Source organism: Protopterus annectens, chromosome 6.part1 (genome assembly GCF_019279795.1).
Source record: "Protopterus annectens isolate FY-2018-M chromosome 6.part1, PAN1.0, whole genome shotgun sequence".
NCBI lineage: Eukaryota > Metazoa > Chordata > Ceratodontiformes > Protopteridae > Protopterus > Protopterus annectens.
The window spans coordinates 127787692-127810489 of record NC_056738.1 but is presented as its reverse complement, the minus strand read 5'-3'; the positions used below and the strand labels follow the sequence as shown (position 1 = coordinate 127810489).

General features: G+C 44.6%; 1 protein-coding gene across 1 annotated transcript in view; it reads left to right on the top strand.

Moving 5' to 3' along the window:
* The first annotated feature begins 7194 nt into the window (after window positions 1–7194).
* Window positions 7195–22798, top strand: part of OLA1 (Obg like ATPase 1) — a 1233063-nt gene continuing 1217459 nt past the window's right edge. The window contains exon 1 of the mRNA XM_044075354.1: window positions 7195–7358. Within this exon, the coding sequence (XP_043931289.1) occupies window positions 7195–7358 (164 nt within the window). The remainder of the gene's footprint in view (window positions 7359–22798) is intronic.

Here is a 22798-nt window from a genome sequence, read left to right as displayed (position 1 = left end):
TCAAGTTAATCGAGGCTATCATCTGTTTTATTTTCAAGCGTACTGGTAACAGTAGGTTGGATTTAGTGTATATTGGTCACCACTTAGGTTTCATTTCTGGCCACCTCACTCTCTCTGCCTTTCTCTTTTACTTTAGTGCTCTTTTTTTTTTTTTTTGCACGCTTTGCAAAATTTTTGCAGATAAACTCTGTTAACTCTTTTCTGACTCTGACCTTTACACTGATTTTATGTAATTTTCAGGTCTCCTGTTTTGTAGTTTAGTGAGCTGCAGTTTAACTGTCAGTGACCATACCGGAAGTCTTAAGCACTATTGTTTTAAACTAGGTGCAGCAAGTTTGAGTACATTATGTTCATCCAGGAGCTTACATGTAAATAAATAACTAATAAAACTAAGTAATGTCTTTTGGCTTTTCCCAGATAGGGGTTGCCACAGCGGAATGTCGGTCCGCTTATGATTGGCAGTAGATTTTTTGAGGTGCCAGCCCAGCCTTCAATGAAGGCACACCCATTCACGCATGCACCTACCTGCATGTCTTTAAATGTCACTCGACCACAGGGAGGACATGCAGGCTCCACACAGAAGGCGGTCCAGCCGAGAATCGAACTGGAAAACCTCTTGCTGTGAGGCGACAACGCTTACCACTTTACCACCACAGCCAAATAACTAATAAAATACTACTGATAGTAAAACACACTGTTTATGCAGGAGCTTGCATCCAACCCCATTGCCACACATACCTCAGAGTGATAAGTATATTTTAAGGTCATACAGTTTGAGTTAGTACACTAAGTATGCAGCAATGAGGAGATATAGCCCCCAACACACACACACACACACACACACACACACACACACACACACACACACACACGTATGTATGCATATATAATATTTACACGTGTGTGTATGTATATATACATATATATCATAATGTCTCTCTCCTCACTCTATACATTTCTCTCTATGTATATGTGTGTGTGTGTGTGTGTGTGTGTGTGTGTGTGTGTATATATATATATATATATATATATATATATATATATATATACACACACACACACATATACAGAGAGAGAGAGAGAGAAACAGCTCTCCTATGAAAACATTTAGAAACTTAAAATGTGGATTTTTTTTCCTGGTTGACTGTTTAGATTTGTAAGAATTTGATCCTGTTGAGGCTAGTTAGTCCTGTTTTATAACAAAGGCATAAATAAGCAAATGGGTGCTATTGTGGCTGTTTGATTGCTTTATCATTAATAAGGCCTTTGGATAAATTTGGATTTTTTTTTAACTATAATATTTGTGGTATTGTTGCCCTATCTCGCCATAATTCTGGCAGGTTGGGTCTCGGAGCCGATCACGGCTCTGATTCGGCCGAATATTAAAGCTCGACAGCTTCCATTGGCTCGAGGCTAACCCCTATCCCATGATGCTCAGGGCCACATCTACAGATCTTGTTTGCCACTCAAGCGATTGAGAAGTGTTCCTGCTGGTTCGTTGGCTAAGTATAGGTTTTCCTAATTCTTTTTGTCTAAATTTTTTTCTCTCCCTTCTACCTTCTTTCTAGATTGTTAGTTTTCATGTATTCTGCGTTCGGTCATTGTAGTAGTTAGTTTTTCTCCCCTTCCCAACTACCAGTGAGAGTTCTGTTTAACTTAGAGGGCTCTCGTGGGCCCATTTAAGTTAGAGGGTCGCTTCCCCTTAAGGTTAAAATCCGTTTGAGTTCCGTTATTTTTCTTGGTGTTACATTCTTGTTTAAAATAAATACATTTTCTTCACTGTAGTTTATAGTCATAGTTACAGTTTGTTGTGTGTGTTTTTGCAGGTATAGATTTTGTCTTGGTAGTTAGACATCCTGTCTATCACTACAGGCAAACAAATAGACTAAGGATAAGGAACCCAGGGAGCGTAAGCAGTCAGGGTTCAAGAAGTGCGATAAATGCACTCAAAAGATGTCTCTCATGGATGGGCACACGAGTTGCATTTACTGCCTCGTTGCCATCCATTTCCAGGACTCCTGCACCATATGTCACGGATTCAGTAGCAGGGTGTTCCATGAGAGAAAGAGTAAGTTGATGGCAATGGGTTTATTAAAAGGGCCTTTCCAGGAAGCTTTAGATACCTCCCAGAGCTCCAAATCTTCCTCCCCTTCTTTAACCCACACTGGTTAGGAGGGTGGCGTAATGGTTAAGATGTTTGCCTTACAAACACAAGGTGCAGGGTTTGAGTCTCACAAGGGATAATTGGCTAGGCTTAAAATGACTCACAAGGGCAATTAGTCTAGTACTAATCTATGAACCTATCTATAATCTATGAACCTATAAATCACTGAAAAGACAGTCTACTACAGCTACAGTTTCAGAGCCACCAAAGAAAATGGTATTGTCAGAACTGAGGGCTCTTTATTCCAATAAGTGTGGAACTAAAGAATCCTCTTCAGCACCTAGAATGTCCATGGAGCTGATATCTCTATATCAAGGAGTCTGTCTCCTTTATTGGAACCGATATCTCCAACACTGAGATCTCCTATTTTAGAGAGAGGCAGATCTCCTTCCTTTTTCATCCATTCCTCCAGGAGTTTATCTGATGATGACGTGGAGCGGGTGGTGAAGAAATTGCCCCGAACAACGGCCCTGGCTAAAATGTTGTCGTCTCTGGCCCCAAAGAAATCGGGGCCACCCCATTCGGCACCTGCCTTTTTGATTCCTCCTCTGATCACCCTGGAGTCGTTGGAGCCAGAAAGATTTGATCCGATAGCAGAACCATCGGCACTGAGACAACCTTTGGTATCTTTGGTTCTGACCTCGACTCTGATGTCCTTGGCTCCTTCCGATGTCGAGGAATCTAGGAGCCCACGCCTGCTAGTCGAGTCCGGGGAGGAGAGTCGGTGCCGACAGTCGTCCAATCCGACTCTACCTCTCGGTGCCGTCGCTAAGTTGAACTCTACTCCTACCTCAGTTTCGTAGCCACCAGCTCCACTTCAGAGTCAACCTTCTGTCTCTTCGGAGCGGGGCAGGGGGCTTTCGAACTGATGGAGAGGGTGCTATCTCCCTATACAGCCCCGCTGTCAGAGCCAATTTCTCATCCCTCCTAGCTGCCAGTGTCTATCTCCACACCACTGCTCCCTCCCAAGCGTAGAGACCCAGAACCTCAGGACGCCCCTGCAGGTGGCATTGTCTCTTCCAAAACTTCTCCGGAGTACCCCTCTGAAGAAGTCCCTAGGAAGAGACTGTGCAAGAGGAAGCACATAGACTCCCCTAAGTCTGTCACTTCTGATAACCAATTTGGATGAGACTGAAAGGGTCCCCACGGTCCCCCTCTGAGGATGTCTCTTTCTCCTACATCCTTGAGATCTTGAAACAGAGAGGTGGCTGGAAGTCCACCAACTCTTCAGAGGATGAATCTGTATACCTGGAGGGTTTTGGGTCTCACCCTTCCACCTCCTGGATGACTCCCTCATTTGACCAGCTTTTGGGTGTCATCTCTCATAAGGCCTAGACATCGCCTGGTACAGTGGAGCCTGTTCCGAGGAGGCCTAACAAATTTATTACTGCTCCCTCAAAGAAGGATTTCCTGACTAAGGGTGTCCCTGTAGATGCGATGGTGGTGGCGGCCACCATGAAGGAGCTATCGGAGACCTCCTTGTCTGTCCATCCTACTAACAAGAGTCTAGGACCATAGACAGATATGGAAAGCATGCCTTTTCTTCAGCGGCCTTCACCCTGCGAGCGCTTAATTACCTTACCCATTTTACGAGACTTCAAAGGGATCTCCTCAAAGAGCTGGGAGATACCCTTTAGGGTTCTGTAGCTCAGGGGTATACAAAGTATCCTCACAGCTCTCCACCCTCAATTCCATAGTTAACTTCTCCATGAGACTCATTTCATATGCGGCTGATGGAGCAGTTAGAGTGGCAGTGACAGGAATTTCCCTGAGGAGGCATTCCCGGATGCGCCTTTGCAACTTTGCCCAAGTCTTCCTTCACCAATGCCCCCTTTGATGGTTTATCCCTTTTTGGACCAAAGGTGAAAGAAACTTTGACCAGGTGAGAGCAGGACGGGAAAACCATATCTGCTGTTGGGAGTCCATTTTTCTGCCCCGTCTAAACCTTATCCCATAGGTCAAAAGGGTGGAAAGATGTGGTTCTGCAAGTCACAAAAAGGTTTTTCTGACTCGCGTGGTGACTCTTCCCCCAGGGGCAGAGGGGGAAGTTATAATGGAAGACGACCATGTGGCGGGGGGCTGTGCAAAATCAGGGCGACAGAGATACATTCTCTGACAGGGCCTTCCAGCGCTCCCGAAAGGAGGCCCCACCGGCTCTTCTCTGGAGGTGGTCGGGGGGGGGGGGTCGATTGTCACTGCTGTACCTAAATGTCTGGCAAGAAATCTTCCAAGGCAAATTGGTACAAACAATTATATCCAGAGGCTATTGCATACCATTTTCCATTCCCCCTCCGGTAAACCAGTCCTTACCAGACGTTCCCACCTGGTCAAAAGGACTGTGCAACACGAGATACTCTCATTGCTAGAAAAAAAGAGTCATCCAAGAGGTCCCCGCAGACCACATGGGATCCGAACTTGCTCGAGATTCTTTGTTTTTCCAAAAAAGACAGGGGACTCTAGATCCATTCTAGATCTTAGCAAGCTAAACAAAGCAGTGAAAAAGTCAGAATTCTGGATGGTAACGCTGCAGTCAATATTCCTGTTTATCGGGAAAGACAATTGGATGTGCTCAATAGATTTCCAGGATGTGTACTACCATATAAAGATGGACAGGCGATCCAGGAGGCACTTACACTTTCTTCTCGGAGCCAGTCATCACCAATTTTGAGCCCTGCCCTTTGGTCTCACTACAGTCCCCAGAGTGTTCAAATGCATGGCAGTGTTCACGGCTCACTTGAGACGTCAGGGATTCCGTGTGTTTCCATTGGTTCCCCTTTCTTTGGACCCATCTGCTGGAGGAACCTTGGATTCTGGATCCAATTCTAGACCTCCTGACCCACTCTTCGGGGGAGTTCCATCCATCTGTCCAAACCCTCAAGTTGACAGCATGGCTGCTCCAATGCCACGCTTAGCTAGATGTTACTCTTTTTTTTTTTTTTTCCCCTGCGGTGAGTCATAGTCTCTCCTCTTCCCATAAACAGTCTATAAGGCGATTGTATTCCGGTAAGTGGAAAAGATTTTTATGCTGGGCTGTGGAACAGAACATAGAACCTTTTATAGCTCCTGTAACTGCAATCCTAGAATTTCTTTCCAAACTCTTTGACGAAGGAGCTGCACCAGCGACAATCAGAGTTCAGTCGACAGCCATTTCTAATTACCATACTGGAGAAATCAGTGTTCCTATTATGTCTTATAGGTTATGTAAAGCTTTCCTCAAAGGCACTTTCTTACTCAGACCCCTGATCAAAGAGCCCCCAGTCCCTTGGGACCCAAGTCTTGTTCTCTAAACTCATTGATTTTACCACCCTTTGTACCCACATCATCTTCTGATTTGAAGTATTTGTCATGGAAGACTCTCTTTTTAGTAGCCATAACCTCTGCCAGACGGTTATCAGAATTACAATCTTTCTATTCATTCCCCTTGTATCATTTTTCACAAGGATAGGGTATCCTTCAGAACTAATCCATTGTTCTTTCCAAAAGTCTGTTCAGAAAATAATATAAACAAATCCATTGAATTGCCTGTGTTTTTTCCAAACTACAGTGACTAGGCAGAGAATAAATTGTATCAGTTGGATGTACATAAGCAGTTACGCTTTTACCTATATAGGACAAAAGACCTCAGGAAATCCGACCAGCTCTGTGTGTCCTTTTCTGACAAGAAAGGGTTGTCAGCTTCCAAAGTAACTTTGTCAAAATGGTTGACTGATTGCATTTCCTTCTCTTAGAGTAAGAATAATAAACTACTACCAGGGAAGATAAAGGGACATTCCACAAGAGCAGTCTCTGCATCCTCGGCCTTTCAGACCAGACTTCCTATTGACTCTATTTGTGCAGTTGCCACATGGTTAAGACCTCATACCTTTATCGCTCATTACAAAGTAGATGTGGCCTCCCGGAACAGGTATTCCTTTGGATCCACTGTGTTGAAGAGTATTTGTTCTTGAGCCACCCCGGGATTAAGGTGCTAGGGACGCTGCCCCAACCTGCAAATATTATGGCGAGATAGGGCAACATAACATTAAGAAGTTATGTACTTACCATAACGTTCCATGTTTGTTGTCCATTTCGCCTACATTCTTGCGTCCCGCCCTCCTACCCCCATCCTGTGTTTCTGGAGGAACGGGTAGACAATTCTATATTTATGTACATAGTTATGATGATTTGGAGTTTCGAAGTTTTTTGGCTCATACCAAACATCTGGATATAGATATAGATGTATTTTTCTGGTGTAGTTATTTGGGTTAGTCTAAAGCTTTCACTTGCAGACAAGATGTGGGGATGTGGCCCAGAGCATCATGGGATAGGGGTTAGCCTCGAGCCAGTGGAAGCTCTCGAGCTTTAGTATTCAGCCGAGTCGGAGCTGTGATCGGCTCCGAACCTCAACCTGCAAGGATGTAGGCGAGATGGACAACAAACATGGAACTTTATGGTAAGTACATAACTTCTTATTTTTGTTTATTATTGTATTAACTTTGTTAGAAACACTGAACAGACTGTTTTATGCAGTGGTGTTGGCCTGAGGCTTTTCCTTGCTTGCATTAAATGTATTGAGTTGCAGAGTAGAAACCGCTAGTTGATATTTTTTGTTATGGAAGCAGACTAGCTGCTTCTAAATACTTAATTCTGCATTAATTAATGATCTTAAGATGGCTATGTAATTTATGTATTATAATTTGTATTGGGATCATACAGCTTAGGGACAGGCTCTTATCCACGATGATGGATGTGGTAACAGATCACTGCACTGTTTATCCCTCCTGGGTTTGGAATGTAAATGGTAGTAACACATACAAGCTGTATGGGACAGAAGAACTTTGTGGTCTAAGGCCGAGGAAACCTGTAGGACTTTACAGTCCTGGAAAGCCCTAATTGTTGGGGGTTGGCATAATGGTTAAGCTATTTACCCCACATTCACAAAGTACAGAGTTTGATTCTCACCTTTGAGGGGCATTGGATGGGCTTAAAAATGCCTGCAAAGGCAGCTAGCCTTATACTTAGCTATGAATCTGAACCTATGAATCTAATAAATGGTCTCTCTGATTTACAGGAAGTCTACATTTTTCAATGTCTTAACAAAGAGCCAAGCTGCAGCAGAAAACTTTCCATTTTGTACCATTGATCCAAACGAAAGCAGAGTTCCTGTTCCTGATGAAAGATTCGACTTTCTTTGCGACTATCATAAACCTGCCAGGTAACTTCAGTTGATTCACAATTCTGTAAAGAAGTACTTGGTGTGTAATCAGTAAGTTACATGTGTCAGAAAAACATTTGATGTTCTTCATCTCATATTGCTGCAGTCATAACCTGTGGGTAGTCCGCTGTCCTCGGTCAGCCCGAATACCAAAGTGTTAGGCTGGCGTCGGTCATGGTCGCTCAGATCGGATGTCAGTACGCCATGGTATTAAAGCGCATGACCGACGTCATATCCTCAGTCTTTCTTGCCGCATGGTCCGAAGCAGAAGCAGCGTTTGCAAGTGCCGTTCGGCGTTCTGAAATTTTCATATTCTGAGTTTCAGACCGAAAACCAAGTTGGGCTAAGTACCCCGTTGGGGAATATTTTTGTTTTTTCTTGCCTCAGTTAATTCCGGATGTCAGAAAAAGTGAATAATTGTATTTCTTGTGGGAAACAGATACCGCATAGGGATTACCACTCTCTCTGTATTCCTTGTTTGGGGCCTGAGCACGACGTAGTCGGGTGTCGCTTTTGTGCTAGATTTAATAAGCGCACCATTAAACGTAGGTTAGATTGCGCTAGGCTTGTCTTCGTAAGCGGTGTAATTACAATATGCCGTCGGATCCTCCGACGCCCGCTACCGCTAAGAAGCGCAAGGAAAAATCGTTAAAGTCCAAGCAGGATGAGTCGTCCGTTCCGGACGCCGGTTCTTTAGAAACTACGGTGGAATCTGTGGATCCAGCCGAGGTTTCAGCTGAGTCTCAGGGGGAGCCGTTAATTTTGCAAGATGTGGCCTCTCAGGAGTCGGGTCAGGCTGAGGGGGCCTCTCAGGTTGCTGTACTCCCTTCTTTGCATAAGGTGGTTAGGCCTTCCCCTTCTGTCTCTAAGGTACCTTCCAAGGTCAGGCCTGGTTTGTCTTCCTCTGGTGTCAGTCCTAGTTCTGCAGGTTCTGTACCTAAAAAACACATGCTAAAAATGGCAGAAGATTTGATTTCCTTAATCAGGGGTTCTATGCCCCCTCCAGATAAGAGGCCTAGGGTGGAGCCAGAGGTGGAAGGTTTGGAACATTCTTCAGATTACTCAGAGTCTTCGGCTGAAGACATTCAGTTTTTTCCTCCTTTTTCTGATTCAGACGCAGAGGATTCCAGTCCTTCTGCTTCTCCTCCAGAGGATTTTTCTTTTTCAGAAACCCTGCATTCTATGAGGGAGCATTTTAAATGGGAAGGTCAGGATTTCTCAGATTCCCGAAAGAGGCTTAGGGAATTTTTGTTTTTACCACAACATCGGCCCTTGGCTATACCTACTGTTTTGGATGTTGTTCAGGATGTTTTCTCTGAGGCTTCCCTTAATCCAGACTCTTTGCCTCCTGCGCCAGTTAAACCAGATAGGTATTACAGAGTGCCAGAGGCTCATAAATATCTGTATAAGAGCCCAAGGGCTGACCCAGAAACTATTAGCCAGGGACCTAAGGGTGTCAGGGCTTCTGTTGTAAAGAATCCAGTTCCTATGGATAAAGATTCTAGAGCTTTGGATAGGTGGGGTAAAAAGTGTATACCTCTTCCACTCTAGCAATGAGGGCTTTGAATTGCCAGTTTCATATGTTGAAGTACCAGAATTTTCTCCTTACTCAGTTAAAATCTAAGGTAGATGCTTTGGCAGAGGGCATAGAGTGTAAGGAATTACAGGATTTGGTTCATGCCTCTGATCAGGTGGGTAAGCATTCTTTGCAGTGTGGTTTCGATGCTTTACAGGCTTCTTCCAGGGTGGCTGCCACTGGATCAGTTATTCGTAGGCACGCCTGGCTTAAGGATCAGAACTTGTCAGAGCATGTTAAAGCTCGAATTTTGGATGCTCCTCTGCAGTCTGAAGTTTTGTTTGGTTCTCCTGTGGAGTCAGCCTTAAAGAAAATGGAAGACAAAGCTAAGTCTATGCAGACTGTTAAGGATTTTTTGCAGGTGCAGACCCCTAAGTTTAGCAGAAATTGGCCTACTAAGGGATGGGCTTACCCTTCTTCTGATTTACAGTCTAGGGGCAGATCTAGACGTGGTAGGGGCAGAGCTCAGGGTTCTTTCAGGCCTAGAACGTGGAGTTCCCCTGCACAATCTACGGGTGAGGGCAGGGGCCAGTCCTTTTGTAAACAGACCCAATGACCTGCATCTTCAGCTGCCAGATCCTTCCTGTCTGGCAGCTCCTCTGGGAGGAAAGTTGGCACTCTTCAGGCAAAACTGGCTTTTGGTCACCCAGGACAAATGGGTGTTGGACATTATAGACCGAGGCTACAAGTTTTATTTCCACACATTGCCTCCTTTCAAAGGCATGCCAGACGTTCCTCCTCAGCAAAGGGTGGAGGCTCACAAACAGATTTCTTTACTTCTTCAAATGGGGGCTATACAGCAGGTCCCTCTGTCAGAAGTGGGCCTAGGATTTTATTCTCGCCTGTTTCTTGTACCGAAGAAAGGAAACACTTGGAGGCCAATTTTGGATTTATCTATCCTCAACACATACCTGGACATTCCAAAATTCAAAATGTTGACTTTGCAACAACTTCTGCCTCTGTTGGGCAAAGATCACTGGATGGTAACTCTGGATCTCAAAGAGGCTTATCTTCATATTCCTATCAGGCCCAGTTGCAGGAGATTCCTGCGTTTTCGGGCTGGGACTTTACATTATCAGTTCTCTGCATTGCCCTTTGGCTTATCTACTGCGCCCAGGGTGTTCACAAAGGTTCTGGCTCTGGTGATAGCCTTCTTAAGGTTAAGAGGAATACAAATTTATCCTTATTTGGATGACTGCCTGATTCTTGCTCAAGACAATAACAAGCTACTTCACCATCTACAGTATGTTATGGCAGTGTTAAGGTGCCTAGGGTATTCTGTGAACGAAACAAAGTCCAGTCTAGTACCCTCTCAGGAAATGTGCTTTCTGGGTGTGAGACTGAATACAGCCTCCCAGATGGCTTTTTTGACCCCGGACAAGCAAAGAAATCTTACGCTTTACTTCCAACAATTGTCTCTACGGTCCAGGCTGACTGCAAGGACAGTCCTTCAAGCCTTGGGGTTCATGGCATCTTGTATTCTGGTGCTTCCCAATGCCAAACTGCATATGAGGAAGCTACAATGGTATCTCAAAAGTGTATGGACGCAACACTGCCACGATCTGGACACTGTCATTCAGATAATACCTTGCATTCAAAAGGAATTTTTGTGGTGGGCTCAGGAATGTCACCTAAACAAGGGACTCTCTGTGACCCGACCAGAGGCGAGTCAGATCTTAACGACAGATGCCTCAGACAAGGCTTGTGGAGCACACCTCAATGGAAAATGGGTTCAAGACACGTGGCCTGCCAGACTTCAACATTTACATATCAACTTGAAGGAGATGTTAGCAGTCCAATTTGCATTGATGGCTTTCAAGGATCTACTTCACCCAAGACAAGTGTTGATTCAAACAGACAACACAACTGTCATGTGGTACATCAACAAGCAAGGGGGAACCCATTTGTACCCTCTTTGCAGGCAAGCTATGATTTTGTGGGAGACTGCTCTCAGTTTGCACCTCACTCTTCAGGCAAGGTTTCTGCCAGGAGCACAGAACTCCTTAGCAGATGTTTTGAGCAGACAGATGGTGGATCCCCACGAGTGGAAGTTGGATCCTCATGTATTTCGACAGTTGACAGTGATATGGGGGACTCCAGACATAGATCTGTTCGCTTCTCCACTAAATTTCCAGTTGCCAAAGTTTTGCACAAAGATGTTTCATCCAAAAGCTTGGAAAGTGGATGCTCTATCATTCAGTTGGAACAATCTTCACGTCTATGCCTTTCCTCATCTGCCTCTCCTTCCCAAGGTGCTCTTGAAGGTCAGTCAGGACAAGCCCTCCATGATTCTAATAGCTCCAGATTGGCCACGGCAGCACTGGTACCCTCTGCTGAGAAGTTTAGTACGGGAGCCTCCTTGGCCTTTGCCATCAATTCCACACCTTTTGTCTCAGGCAGGCAATCATTTCCTCAATGTCAGGATACAGTCCCTGCATCTGACAGCCTGGCATATTCTGTTCTAGAACCTGGAGGGTCGCAGCTTCCTCAACAAGTTTTGAATGTCATTTTGGAGGCCAGAAGGCCTAGTACAAGGAAAGTTTATGCTGATAAATGGAGGAGATTTTTATTTGGAGCAAAGCAAAGAGCTTTGATGTTTCCAGGCCTAATTTGAGTGTTTCACTTCAATATCTTACAGAATTATTAGACAAGGGTTTGTCTTTCTCCTCTGTAAAAGTTCATGCTGCAGCCATTTCTGCTCACTATGACTGTGACCCACCATTATTCTCTCATCCTTTGTTTAAGCAATTCCTTAGAGGGGCAAAGAACATAAGACCCCCGCGTAGAGCTCCTACTCCTTCCTGGGATCTCAATTTTGTGTTGGAAAAACTTACTTTACCTCCTTTTGAACCTGCAGCTACATCTGAGTTGGTTTTTGTCTTGGAAGACTGCTTTTTTGTTGGCCATTACGTCTGCTAGAAGGGTATCTGAATTACAGGCTCTAATGGCAGTTGAACCCTTCCTGATTTTTCATAAGGATAGGGTATCTCTGCACTAACCCTACTTTTATGCCTAAAGTGGTTTCAAATGTGGCCTTGAACCAATCTATTCATTTGCCTACTTTTTATGCTGATCCCCAAAATAAAGGGAGAAAATTTTGCACACTTTGGATATTCACAGGCAGTTGCGTTATTATTTGAGCAGGACTAAAGGGTTCAGACAGTCTCAACAGTTATTTGTTTCTTTTGCTTTGGGCTCTCAGGGGAAACCTGTTTCAAAACAAACTATTTCTAAGTGGATTGGCCATTGTATTGCTTGTTGTTATTCTCATCATGGTAAGGAGATTCCGGCTGGAATCAGACCTCATTCCACTAGGGCTACTGCCACTTCTACTGCTTTTTTAAGGGGTGTAGCTACTAAAGAAATTTTGGAAGCAGCTACTTGGAGTTCAGTGCACACTTTTTCTAATCATTACCATCTCCCTCTTTATTCCAAATCTAGGGCTGGGTTTGCCACTGCAGTCTTGCAGGGCATGTTAGCAGCTCCCAATGCTTTATGATTTTGACAACCTCCCTTTACCTTTGCTTTGGGATTCTACCCACAGGTTATGACTGCAGCAATGTGAGATGAAGAACATAGTACAGTTTTGTACCTACCATAAATGTAGATGTTCGAAGATCCACATTGCTGCAGTCCAATTTACCCTCCCTCCTTCCCCTCTGTAGTTTGGAGTGGTTGTATGGTTTGGGTTGTAAATATTGTTTGTACATGGGTTTTGGAGGTTTTTCTGTTTTTGGCTATGGCTTTTCTTTTTAGGGCCTTCTGACATCTGGGGTAAGAAAGACTGAGGATATGACGTCGGTCATGCGCTTTAATACCATGGCGTACTGACGTCAGATCTGAGCGACCATGACCGACGCCAGCCTAACACTTTGGTATTCGGGCCGACCGAGGACAGCGGACTACCCACAGGTTATGACTGCAGCAATGTGGATCTTCGAACATCTACATTTATGGTAGGTACAAAACTGTACTTTTCTCCAACAATATTTTGAACTGTTATGTTGTATTGCAAGATATTTTTAATTAATGGTGGGGTTGGCTTAATGGTTAAAGTTATTAGCTTACATATGCAAGCTATAGGGATTGGTTCTGATCTCTGGATATTGCTGAGGCATGTAATAGTCTATTGACTTGCAGCCTGGTGTTCTATCAAAGAAAAATCTTGATGACAGGCTCTTGCACTTCCTTAGTTCTAACCTGCTGGCTTGGCAGATTTGAAGTTTCTTTTTTGGAAATCTGTCTTGTGAGTGGTAGTTTACCTCTGCTTGATTGTTTTTGGAAAGTCAGACTTCTACTTGTTGGCAGCCATATTGTCCCCCCACCCAAGGATTAGGTATCAAGACTAACCAATGTTTCCTCCTGAAAGTGATGTTAGAATTATCTGTAACTCAGTGCTTTGTTTCCTGTTTACTTTCTTTGGAGGCAAAAGACTGGTAAAAGAGACATGCACCATGAGCTCATTTTCTAGACAGACCTTTCCCATGCAGGTAGCACAGATGCAGTTAAGCATAATGAGAATGTTTTCCTGAATTGACTAGCAATCTCTTTGCAGAATTTTCTGATAGTATTTTTACAACTGTTGCATTCCTAGTTTTGGAATAGTCATAGTTCTTGGAATAACAGAAGACAAAAACACAAATGTCTAGAGGACTGAAGTTGCTGGACATGCCTTGACACATTGTCTCACAGATACAATGAAAAAAATCTGTTCAAAAATCCAAATACACAAGACGTTTAATTCATAAGCATAAATAGATAAAAGCAGCAAGCAAAGCAAACACTTTCTCAATGCAACATATTAAACTTCCTTTGTAAAGCATTTAATTAACTTTCACTTACTACCATTGACCAGTTGGAAAACAGTGTGCAATACAGAAGATACAGCCACAGATAAAACAAAAAGAGAAGAATACAAATGAAATGTCATTAAAAAAATTACAGTAAACAAATTACAAGTAAAACAAGTGGGGAGCAGCCAGAAGCTCATTTATTATCTGATGCAATTCATACTCTTAAAAGGGGTTTTATGCTAACAGCCTCATTCAAGCCCAGAAGTACATCTGCATGTAATCTTACAATCCAGTTGTATTCATCCATTTCAGCATACATGTGAATATCACCACCTGTCATATCTAATATGACTTACTTAATAACTCTAAATTTGAAGCTATGTTGTACTCCCATTTCATTAATATGGTTTGCTAAAACATTAGTGCTGATTTTGCGTCTTATATCCGACAAATACAGGCATATAAGCTGTTTGAGCTTCTGCTTAGTCTAGCCTATGTAAAAACATGGACATTTAACACAGGTTGCCTGATGTATTACATTTTCTGTATTGCAAATTGCAAAAGCTTTAAAAAATATATTCATTTTTTTATCATGGGATGTATAAAACAAAAGTCTTAAGAGCTGTCATTGAATCCCCCACTGTTGCAAATGTTCTCCAGGAAGGGCTGACACAGATAAATAACTGGTGTCGGGGCCATGGACTAACACTAAATGCCAGGAAATGCATAATAGTATTCTTTGGAAGGCATCCACCTCTGGTAACTGTCCTACTGACAACACACCCCTAAGATCTGACCCGGTAGTCAGGGTCTTGGGACATACATAGACAGTAATCTAGCCTTTAGACCATCATCAGTCTATAGCGATGAGGAAATCATTCTGTGTTGTGCAACTTATAAGCAAAGATATGGCAGCTAAATCCAAGGAAGTCAATGTTCCACTGTGTTTGGCATTCATCAGACCTATCACTGAGTACAATGCCTCCTTTGATATGTACCTAATCAGGCATATCCAACAATTGGGAAGTCCACCATGTCATTTGCAGACCTCCTCAATGCCCTATCCCTGTATTTTGTCTCCTACAGGTTGTTGAAGGGAGATCTTTGCCTGGCATATAAGACACTGTCAGACCCCACTCTGATGCCCACCCCCCCCCCTGCATATCTGCAAAAAAAAACAGCATCAGAATTACCTACTCTAAAGACTTAAACCTTGCCTTAGATATGAATAGGACCTGCTGGAGAGACAGGTCTGTATCCCAGAGTCGGTCCCTTCTCTGAAACAGGCTCCCCATCCTTGTGAATCAGAGTTCTTCCCTAACCAAATTCATATGTAACTTGACAATCGGTAGGGAACAGGAAATTTGTCCCTGGTTTGGTACTTGTGTCTGTAATGGACACAGGCAGCCTGTAAATGGTTCATCTCCCAAACTCCTGCTTATACTTAAGAAGTTTCCAGAGATTTGGGATGGATGTCTAGGCTTAAAAAGACCCTTGTGGTTGTTAGTGTAATAAACACCTATGAACCTATATGCTTGCAAAATATACAATTATAGCATGGATGGGTTCCCTCTTTTCATAAATTTTACTGTATTTTTTGTTATAAAAAATCCTTGTAACAAAGTTCTTGCTTTAAACATTTAGCCTTTCTGAAAGAAAATTCAAGATGTTATGTAGTCCTATCTCGCCTACATTCTTACCTGTGGGTTTGGAGCCGAATATCAGCTCCAACTTGGACGATTTTTTTAGTTCGAAGTCTTTCATTGGCTGCGCTAAGCAGGTATCCCATGGGGCACTGCTCCATATCCCCAGATCTCGTTTGTCGCTCGTGTAGCTCGGACGTGGTCTCGCTTGGCTGTGGCTGAGTACCCTCTTTTTTTCTTGTCTTAAGAAAAGTTTTGATTCATATCAAAAGCTATTTTCATAGCTATTTGTCTAACTTAGTCTAAGTTTGTTGAGAGTTGTGATTGTTGTGTGGTATCCCACTGACTGTTCCCTCGGGCTAGGCCCGTTTCAGTTATAGGGCCTAGTTCTCCTCTTTTTGCCTTCTGTATGAGTACGGTCTAGACCGTTTAAGTTAGAGGTTTGGGCTCTCCATTTCCTTGTGGGTTTCAATCCCTTGTTGAGAGTTTGTGTTTGCTCTTCAGTGTGTGTTTGGTCACTGTTTAGTGTTGATCACTGTTTAGCATCGTTCCCGCTTTTTGTAGTGTGAGTGCCTTTGTGTTGTTCTCAGATTTTGGTTTTTGCCTTGTTGCCGTAGTAGTTAAGATGTCTAAAGATCCCAAGGAGCACAAACCTTCGGGTTTCAAAAAGTGCTCTAAATGTGGGTACAAAATATCCATTACCGATGGGCATTCCATTTGTGTCTATTGCCTGGGAGCCATCCATCTGCAGGAATCCTGCAGTTTTTGTCATGCGTTCAGTCCTGGAGTTCTCCAAGAGAGAAAGAATAAGCTGATTTTAAAGGGACTCTTGAAACCCTATTTTGAAGAGGCTATGGATTCGTCTTCCAGTGGAAAGTCAAAATCTGGCAAGTCAAAAAGAGATCTCCGGCTCCGTCAGCTTCATTGGAGCCGCCGGAGAAAATCTCAAAAACTGCATCGACCTCCTCGGCTCCACTGTCCTCGGGGCCGCAGGAAGTGTCAGTATTGACGGAACCGGCGTCTGCTCCAATTTTATTGGAACCTCTTAGGAGCCGATCACCTATTTTCAGACCAGCTTCTCTTGAGAGGAGATCTCATTCTCCATCCCTGTCTTCCAAATCCTCCAGGACCCTTTCGGATGTGGATGTTGATAGGGTGGTTCAGAGGCTCCTCCAGTCACCGGTTTTGGCAAAATTGTTTTCGGCTCCAGCCCAGTCGGCTCCGGAGCCCGTCCCGTCCCCGTCTTCGATCATTCCTCCTCCGAGCGCATCCCTGTCTTCGGAGCTGGAGTGTTCTGTGCCGTGTGATGTTCCTAGGCCGGCTCCGATGCCCCATTTGGCTCCATCAGCATCGGCTCTGTCCTCTGGGTTCGGGACCCGGGATTCTTCGGTCGGGCCAGAGGGGGACATCTCGGGGCTTATTTCGGTCCCGAGCCTCCCTCTCGGTGCATCGGCTCAGGGAACTCCATCCCCCATCATGGCCTCGGAGACTGGTCGCTCCTCGGATTTGGGGGGGCTGTCCTTCGAGGCTATGCGGACTGCGCTGGCCAGATAATCAGCTACATCAGGCGGGTCAGTCACTCCATCCCCCACCACTCCGGTGAGAGCTTCTGATCACCACCCATCCATGGACAGCAGAGCACCAGGGCCTAGGGATACCCCCACGAGTGGTCCCCAGATTTCTGAGGGTCCCTCAGAGTTAGCGCCTGAGGAGCCCCCCAGAAAGAAAACGTGCAAGAGGAAGCACATAGACTCCCAGGATGAGTCCCTCACTTCTGATACTGACCTCAAGGAATCGGAGGGGTCCCCCAAGTCATCCTCTGATGATGTTTCCTTCTCCGATATCCTGGAGATACTGAAACAAAGAGGTGACTGGCCGTCCAAAGCCCCTTCCGAGGAGGAGTCAGTATTCCTTTAGGCCTTTGGTGCTCAGCCCTCCACCTCCTGGGTGTCTCCACCCTTCGACGAACTTCTTGATCTGATTTGTCGAAGAGTGTGGGAGAACCCTGATTCTGTGGAGCCCATACCCAGGCGTCCCAACAAGTTTCTTTCCGCCCCCCAAGGTAAAGAGTTTCTGTCTAAAGGAGTCCCTGTAGATGCCATGGGTGGTGGCGGCAGCCACTCAGTAGTAGCAGAGTCTTCTTCATCCGTCCATCCTCCTAACAAGGAGTCAGTCTAGGACCATGGATCGGTACGGGAAGTGTACCCTCTCGTCAGCAACCTTTACCTTACGGTCACTGAATTACCTCTGTCACTTCGCTCGGCTCCAGAGAGATCTCCTCAAGGAGTTAGGAGATACTCTTGCGGGTAACGTTCCTGAGGCTGTGGCTCAGATGGTTAATGCCCAGGTCTCTCCCCTCAACTCCATTGTTAACTCATCCATGCGGCTCATTTCGTATGCAGCCAAGGGAGCGAGTAGGGCAGCAAGCTCAGGGGTTGCCCTCAGAAGGCAAGCCTGGCTGCGCCTGTGTCACTTTGCGGAGGCCTTCAAGTCTTCCTTTACTAATGCCCCCTTTGATGGTTCCTCTTTGTTTGGGACCAAGTGAAAGACACCCTCACCAGGTGCGAGCAAGAGGGAAAGACCCTGTCTGCCGTAGGGGTCCATTTTTCCCTTCCTTCTAGGCCTTATCCCAAGGCCCAGCGGGGGGGATGTGGTTGAAGAAATCACAGAGGTTTTTTCCTGCCGCACAAGGTGAACCCCCCTCCAGAGGCAGGGGAGGGGGAGGTTATTCAGGGAGACGTCACCCCAGAGGCAGAGGGGGCCCCTGCAATTCGGGAGACCGCGATTCCTTTCGTGGCTCCCCCTACTCTCGTTCCTGAGGGTGTGCCCGTCTGTGCTTATCCGGAGCCAGTCGGGGGTCGAATTTCATTATATCCAGAAGTCTGGGAAAGCATTACCCAGGACCCGATGGGTATTACGGATAATTTCCGGAGGTTATCTCATTCCACTTACATCAGACCCTCCACCAATCAGAAAAATCCCAGACGTTCCACCCAGTCAAAGGGATCAAGCAGCCTCAGAGGTCTCAAAGCTGCTAGAAATAGGAGCCATCCAGCGTGTCCCCTCAGACCAAATCGGATTAGGGACTTACTCAAGATTCTTTTTGATGCCGAAAAGAACAGGGGACCTGAGACCCATACTAGATCTCAGCCATCTGAACAACTACGTACACAAGTCTAAGTTCCGTATGGTCACACTACAATCGATTCTCCCATTGTTGGGAGAGGAGGTATGGATGTGCTCCATCAACCTCAAGGATGCTTACTACCATGTGAAAATGGACAGGGCATCCAGGAGTCACCTACGCTTCCGGCTGGGAGCCAGTCATTTCCAGTTTTTAGCCCTGCCCTTTGGTCTCACCACAGCCCCCAGGGTGTTCACCAAGTGGATGGCGGTGGTGGCGGCTCACTTGAGACGTCAGGGATTCCAAGTGTTTCCGTATCTGGACGACTGGCTCCTTACCGCCCCCACCAGGCATCAACTAGTTCAAACCAGGGACGCTACCATCACTCTGTCACCAGTTGGGTATAACAATAAATTGGGAAAAATCTGCTTTATTGCCCTCGCAGCGTGTCACCTTTATAGGAGTAGAATTAGACACCATTCGAATGCGAGCATTTTTACCGCAGGAAAGGATCAGAGTCTTACAACAACAGATACACATGCTGATGCCCCTGAGACAAGCGAAGGCAAGATGGGTTCTCCAGCTCCTAGGGACCATGGCAGCAACAGTCATGTTGGTCCCTCTAGCGAGATTGCACATGAGAATTCTCCAATGGCTTCTCTTTGTTCAATGGTCTCTCTAAAGACTTCCACTGTCTCACCCCATCTTGCTCACGGACAGATGCAAGCAGGACTTCAGTTGGTGGCTGTGCACCAACAATTTGGACGGGGGAAGACCTTTCGTTCCACCCATCCCAGTTGCCACGGTGACCACGGACGCCTCCCAGATTGGGGGGGGGGGGCATTATCTTGGCAGTACAGTCCAAGGCACATGGCAAGAACACGAGATACATCTGCATATAAACATCGTAGAGATGAGAGCAGTGCTACTTGCGTTGCAGGCACTTCAGAGTGTTCTTCCTCTAGGGATGATTGCGATACACTCAGACGACATGTCAGTAGTGTGGTATCTAAACAAGCAAGGGGGAACCAGGTCTTACCCTCTGTGCAGAGAGGCCATGCGAGTGTGGCATTGGGCAGTAACTTCCCAACGATTTCTGGTGGCAACGCACATTCCGGGGAAGTCCAACGTGATTGCAGACAGGCTAAACAGAGCTATTCTGATGCCTTACGAGTGGTTCCTGAATCGCCTGGTTGCAGAGCGAATCTTCAGCAGGTGGGGTCAGCCTTGCTGCGACCTTTTTGCCAGCCCCCTCAATGCGAAATGCAGCAACTACTTCACGATGATCCCCCCACAGGGGAGTCACCCAGGGACGCTCTGGCTCACGATTGGCCCTCTGGTCTGCTTTATGCTTTCCCTCCATTTCCCCTTGCTGTCAAAGGTGATTCAGAAAGCGCAATCTTTGGGAAGCAGAATCATTCTGATTGCTCCACACTGGCCTCACCAAGTTTGGTTTCCCTTTCTTCAGCAATTCATTGTGGACACTCCTCGGACTCTGGACCCTCAACCAGATTTACTGACACACATGTCGGGACAGTTCCACCCCTACCTGATAACCCTCCGGTTGACAGCCTGGCTACTCCACTTCCATTGTTAGTCAGACTTCATAATTTCTCACCAGAAGTGGTTCATATATTATCGTTCTCTCATAAACCATCCACTAGAAAGATTTATTCTAGTAAATGGAAAAGGTTTTCTATCTGGGCACATACCCGAGGCATTGATCCTTACACAGCTCCAATCGCTTCAGTCCTGGAGTTTTTGTCAATGCTTTTCCATCAGGGTTCCGCATCAGCCACCATCAAAGTTCAACTGGCAGCGATCTCTAATTTTCATGTAGCGAATGAGCCTAGTCTCATGGTGCATAGACTCTGCAAGGCTTTCCTGAAGGGTACTCTGTTACTCCGTCCCCCGATCTCCGAACCCATCATGCCCTGGGATCTCAATTTTATTCTACAAGCCCTTACTGTACCACCTTTCGAGCCTGCAGCTACCTGCGAATTTAAAGTCTTGACTTGGAAAACCACCTTCTTAACAGCAATCCCTTCAGCAAGGCGAGTTTCAGAAATTCAAGCCCTCTCTATCAAACCTCCATACTTAATCTTCCATAAGGACAGGGTCTCTCTTAGACCAAACCCTTCGTTCCTTCCTAAAGGGGCTTCCATGTCTAATCTAAATCAATCCATTGAGTTGCCTGTCTTCTTTCCCCATTTTTCTAACAAGGCAGAATTTAGATTTCACCAGTTGGATGTACACAGACAGTTACGCTTCTATCTGCACCGAACAAAAGATATCCGGAAGTCTGATCAACTTTTTGTTTCCTTTTCGGAAAACCGAATGGGGTCCCCGGTCTCCAGGGTCACCCTATCTAGATGGATATCTAGTTGTATATCTTTCATCTATCAAGCAGGAGGTAAAGATCTGCCATTTCCGGTCAAGGCTTACTCTACTCGGGCTGTTTCCACATCTACAGCCTATCAAGCCAGATTGTCAATGGATGATATATGTGCTGCAGCTACTTGGGCTTCTCCTCACATATTTGTTTCTCATTACAAATTGGACGTGGTCTCCAGGGGCAGGTCTTCCTTTGGCTCCACAGTTCTCAGGAGTATTTTCCTATGAGCCACCCAGGATGTAGGTGCTAGGGACGCTGTCCCACAGGTAAGAATGTAGGCGAGATAGGACTACATAATATCAAGAAGTTATGTACTCACCATAACGTTCGATGTATGTAGTCCATCTAGCCTCACATTCTTACTTACCCTCCCCCTTCCTGGAGGATTTGGAGGTTAGGTTGTTATCTGCAGAGTTCCCTTGCTTAGCTTATTCTTTACCTGTATGTGATGTGTGCATGGAGTACAAATGAGTTTCACAGCAAACTAGATCTGGGGATATGGAGCAGTGCACCATGGGATACCTGCTTAGCCCAGCCAATAAAAGACTTCGAGCTAAAAAAAAATCAGCGGAGTCGGAGCCGATATTCGGCTCCGAACCCACGGGTAAGAATGTGAGGCGAGATGGACTACACACATCGAATGTTATGGTGAGTACATAACTTCTTGTTTATTGCCAATCAAATTATGCAGTTCATGGAGGGCAGTTAATATTGGCCAATTATTTTTGATAATATTCAATATTCATAATTTGTTGGCTTCTTATGTTATATTTAGTTATGTAATGTAGCTTGTTTGCATTCTCAGGCACTTCACTCCCAGCTACCACCCTTTCAGAAAAATAAGATTTTGTTTTCCCTTGTCGATCACTTAACACTTCATGTTGCATGTCACAACTTGTTATATCTCCTGTCATTAAATTTATCACCCATATGCTTTAATCCTGTATTAAGCTCATCATCGCATGTTGCCTATCAACTCACTCTCAAATTGTCTTTTAATTGTACCTTTGTATACATGTTTGTAATGCATACTATTACTATTTAAATAGCACTTGGCCTGCACTTCTTTCCTATGTATATTGGTGCTTAATTTAACCCCATCCTTTCATATTTTACTATCCAAAAAAAAAATGATTTTATTCTCTGAATAATTTGTTTGAAACTTTAAAAATTAAGTATTTGTGTTAAGATGTGCAACAAACTGAGTCAGTGTTTTAATCTTTCCAAAATATAAACATGTCATTCACAAAACATTAATTTGGAGCTGTCAAATGTTGCATCAACAAATATATATTCTTCCTATTTACTCAAAGCTATATTTACATAGGTCTTTGCAGCAGATGTACCCATTGCTAGACCCAAGGTTTGGTTGTAGTACTCTTCATTAAATCAAAAAACATTGCTATTCAAGGCCACATCTAGTAATTAATAGACCATTTCTATTTGTCTAACTGATATTCCACTGTATTTACAAATATGCTGTCTTATGGCTTGCATCCCATAAGAATTGGATATTACTGTAAATAAAGATGTAATATCTAATGTTACAAATTTGATTCCAGAATCATTCTGCAACTCTTCATTCATTCTTACAGTTTACAGAGGAAATCATTAGTGGATAAAACTCCATACATTCACTCATTAGAAATGGTTTCAAATTATCTTTTAACTAAATAGATATAAATTCTGTTGACCATTCTCCTCTTGAAACTATAGGACACAGAGGTGTTTTATAAGACACTTGTGTATATTTGGTAGCCGTAGCCCATATAACATAGGATTAGATACATACGGAAAACTGTATAAATTGATGCATCATTTTGAACTTGTAAATCAAATAAGGTATTGTTAACTTTGAGAATGATATTATTTAAAGAAGATTTCTTAACTTTATATGCAAAGTTGTTCT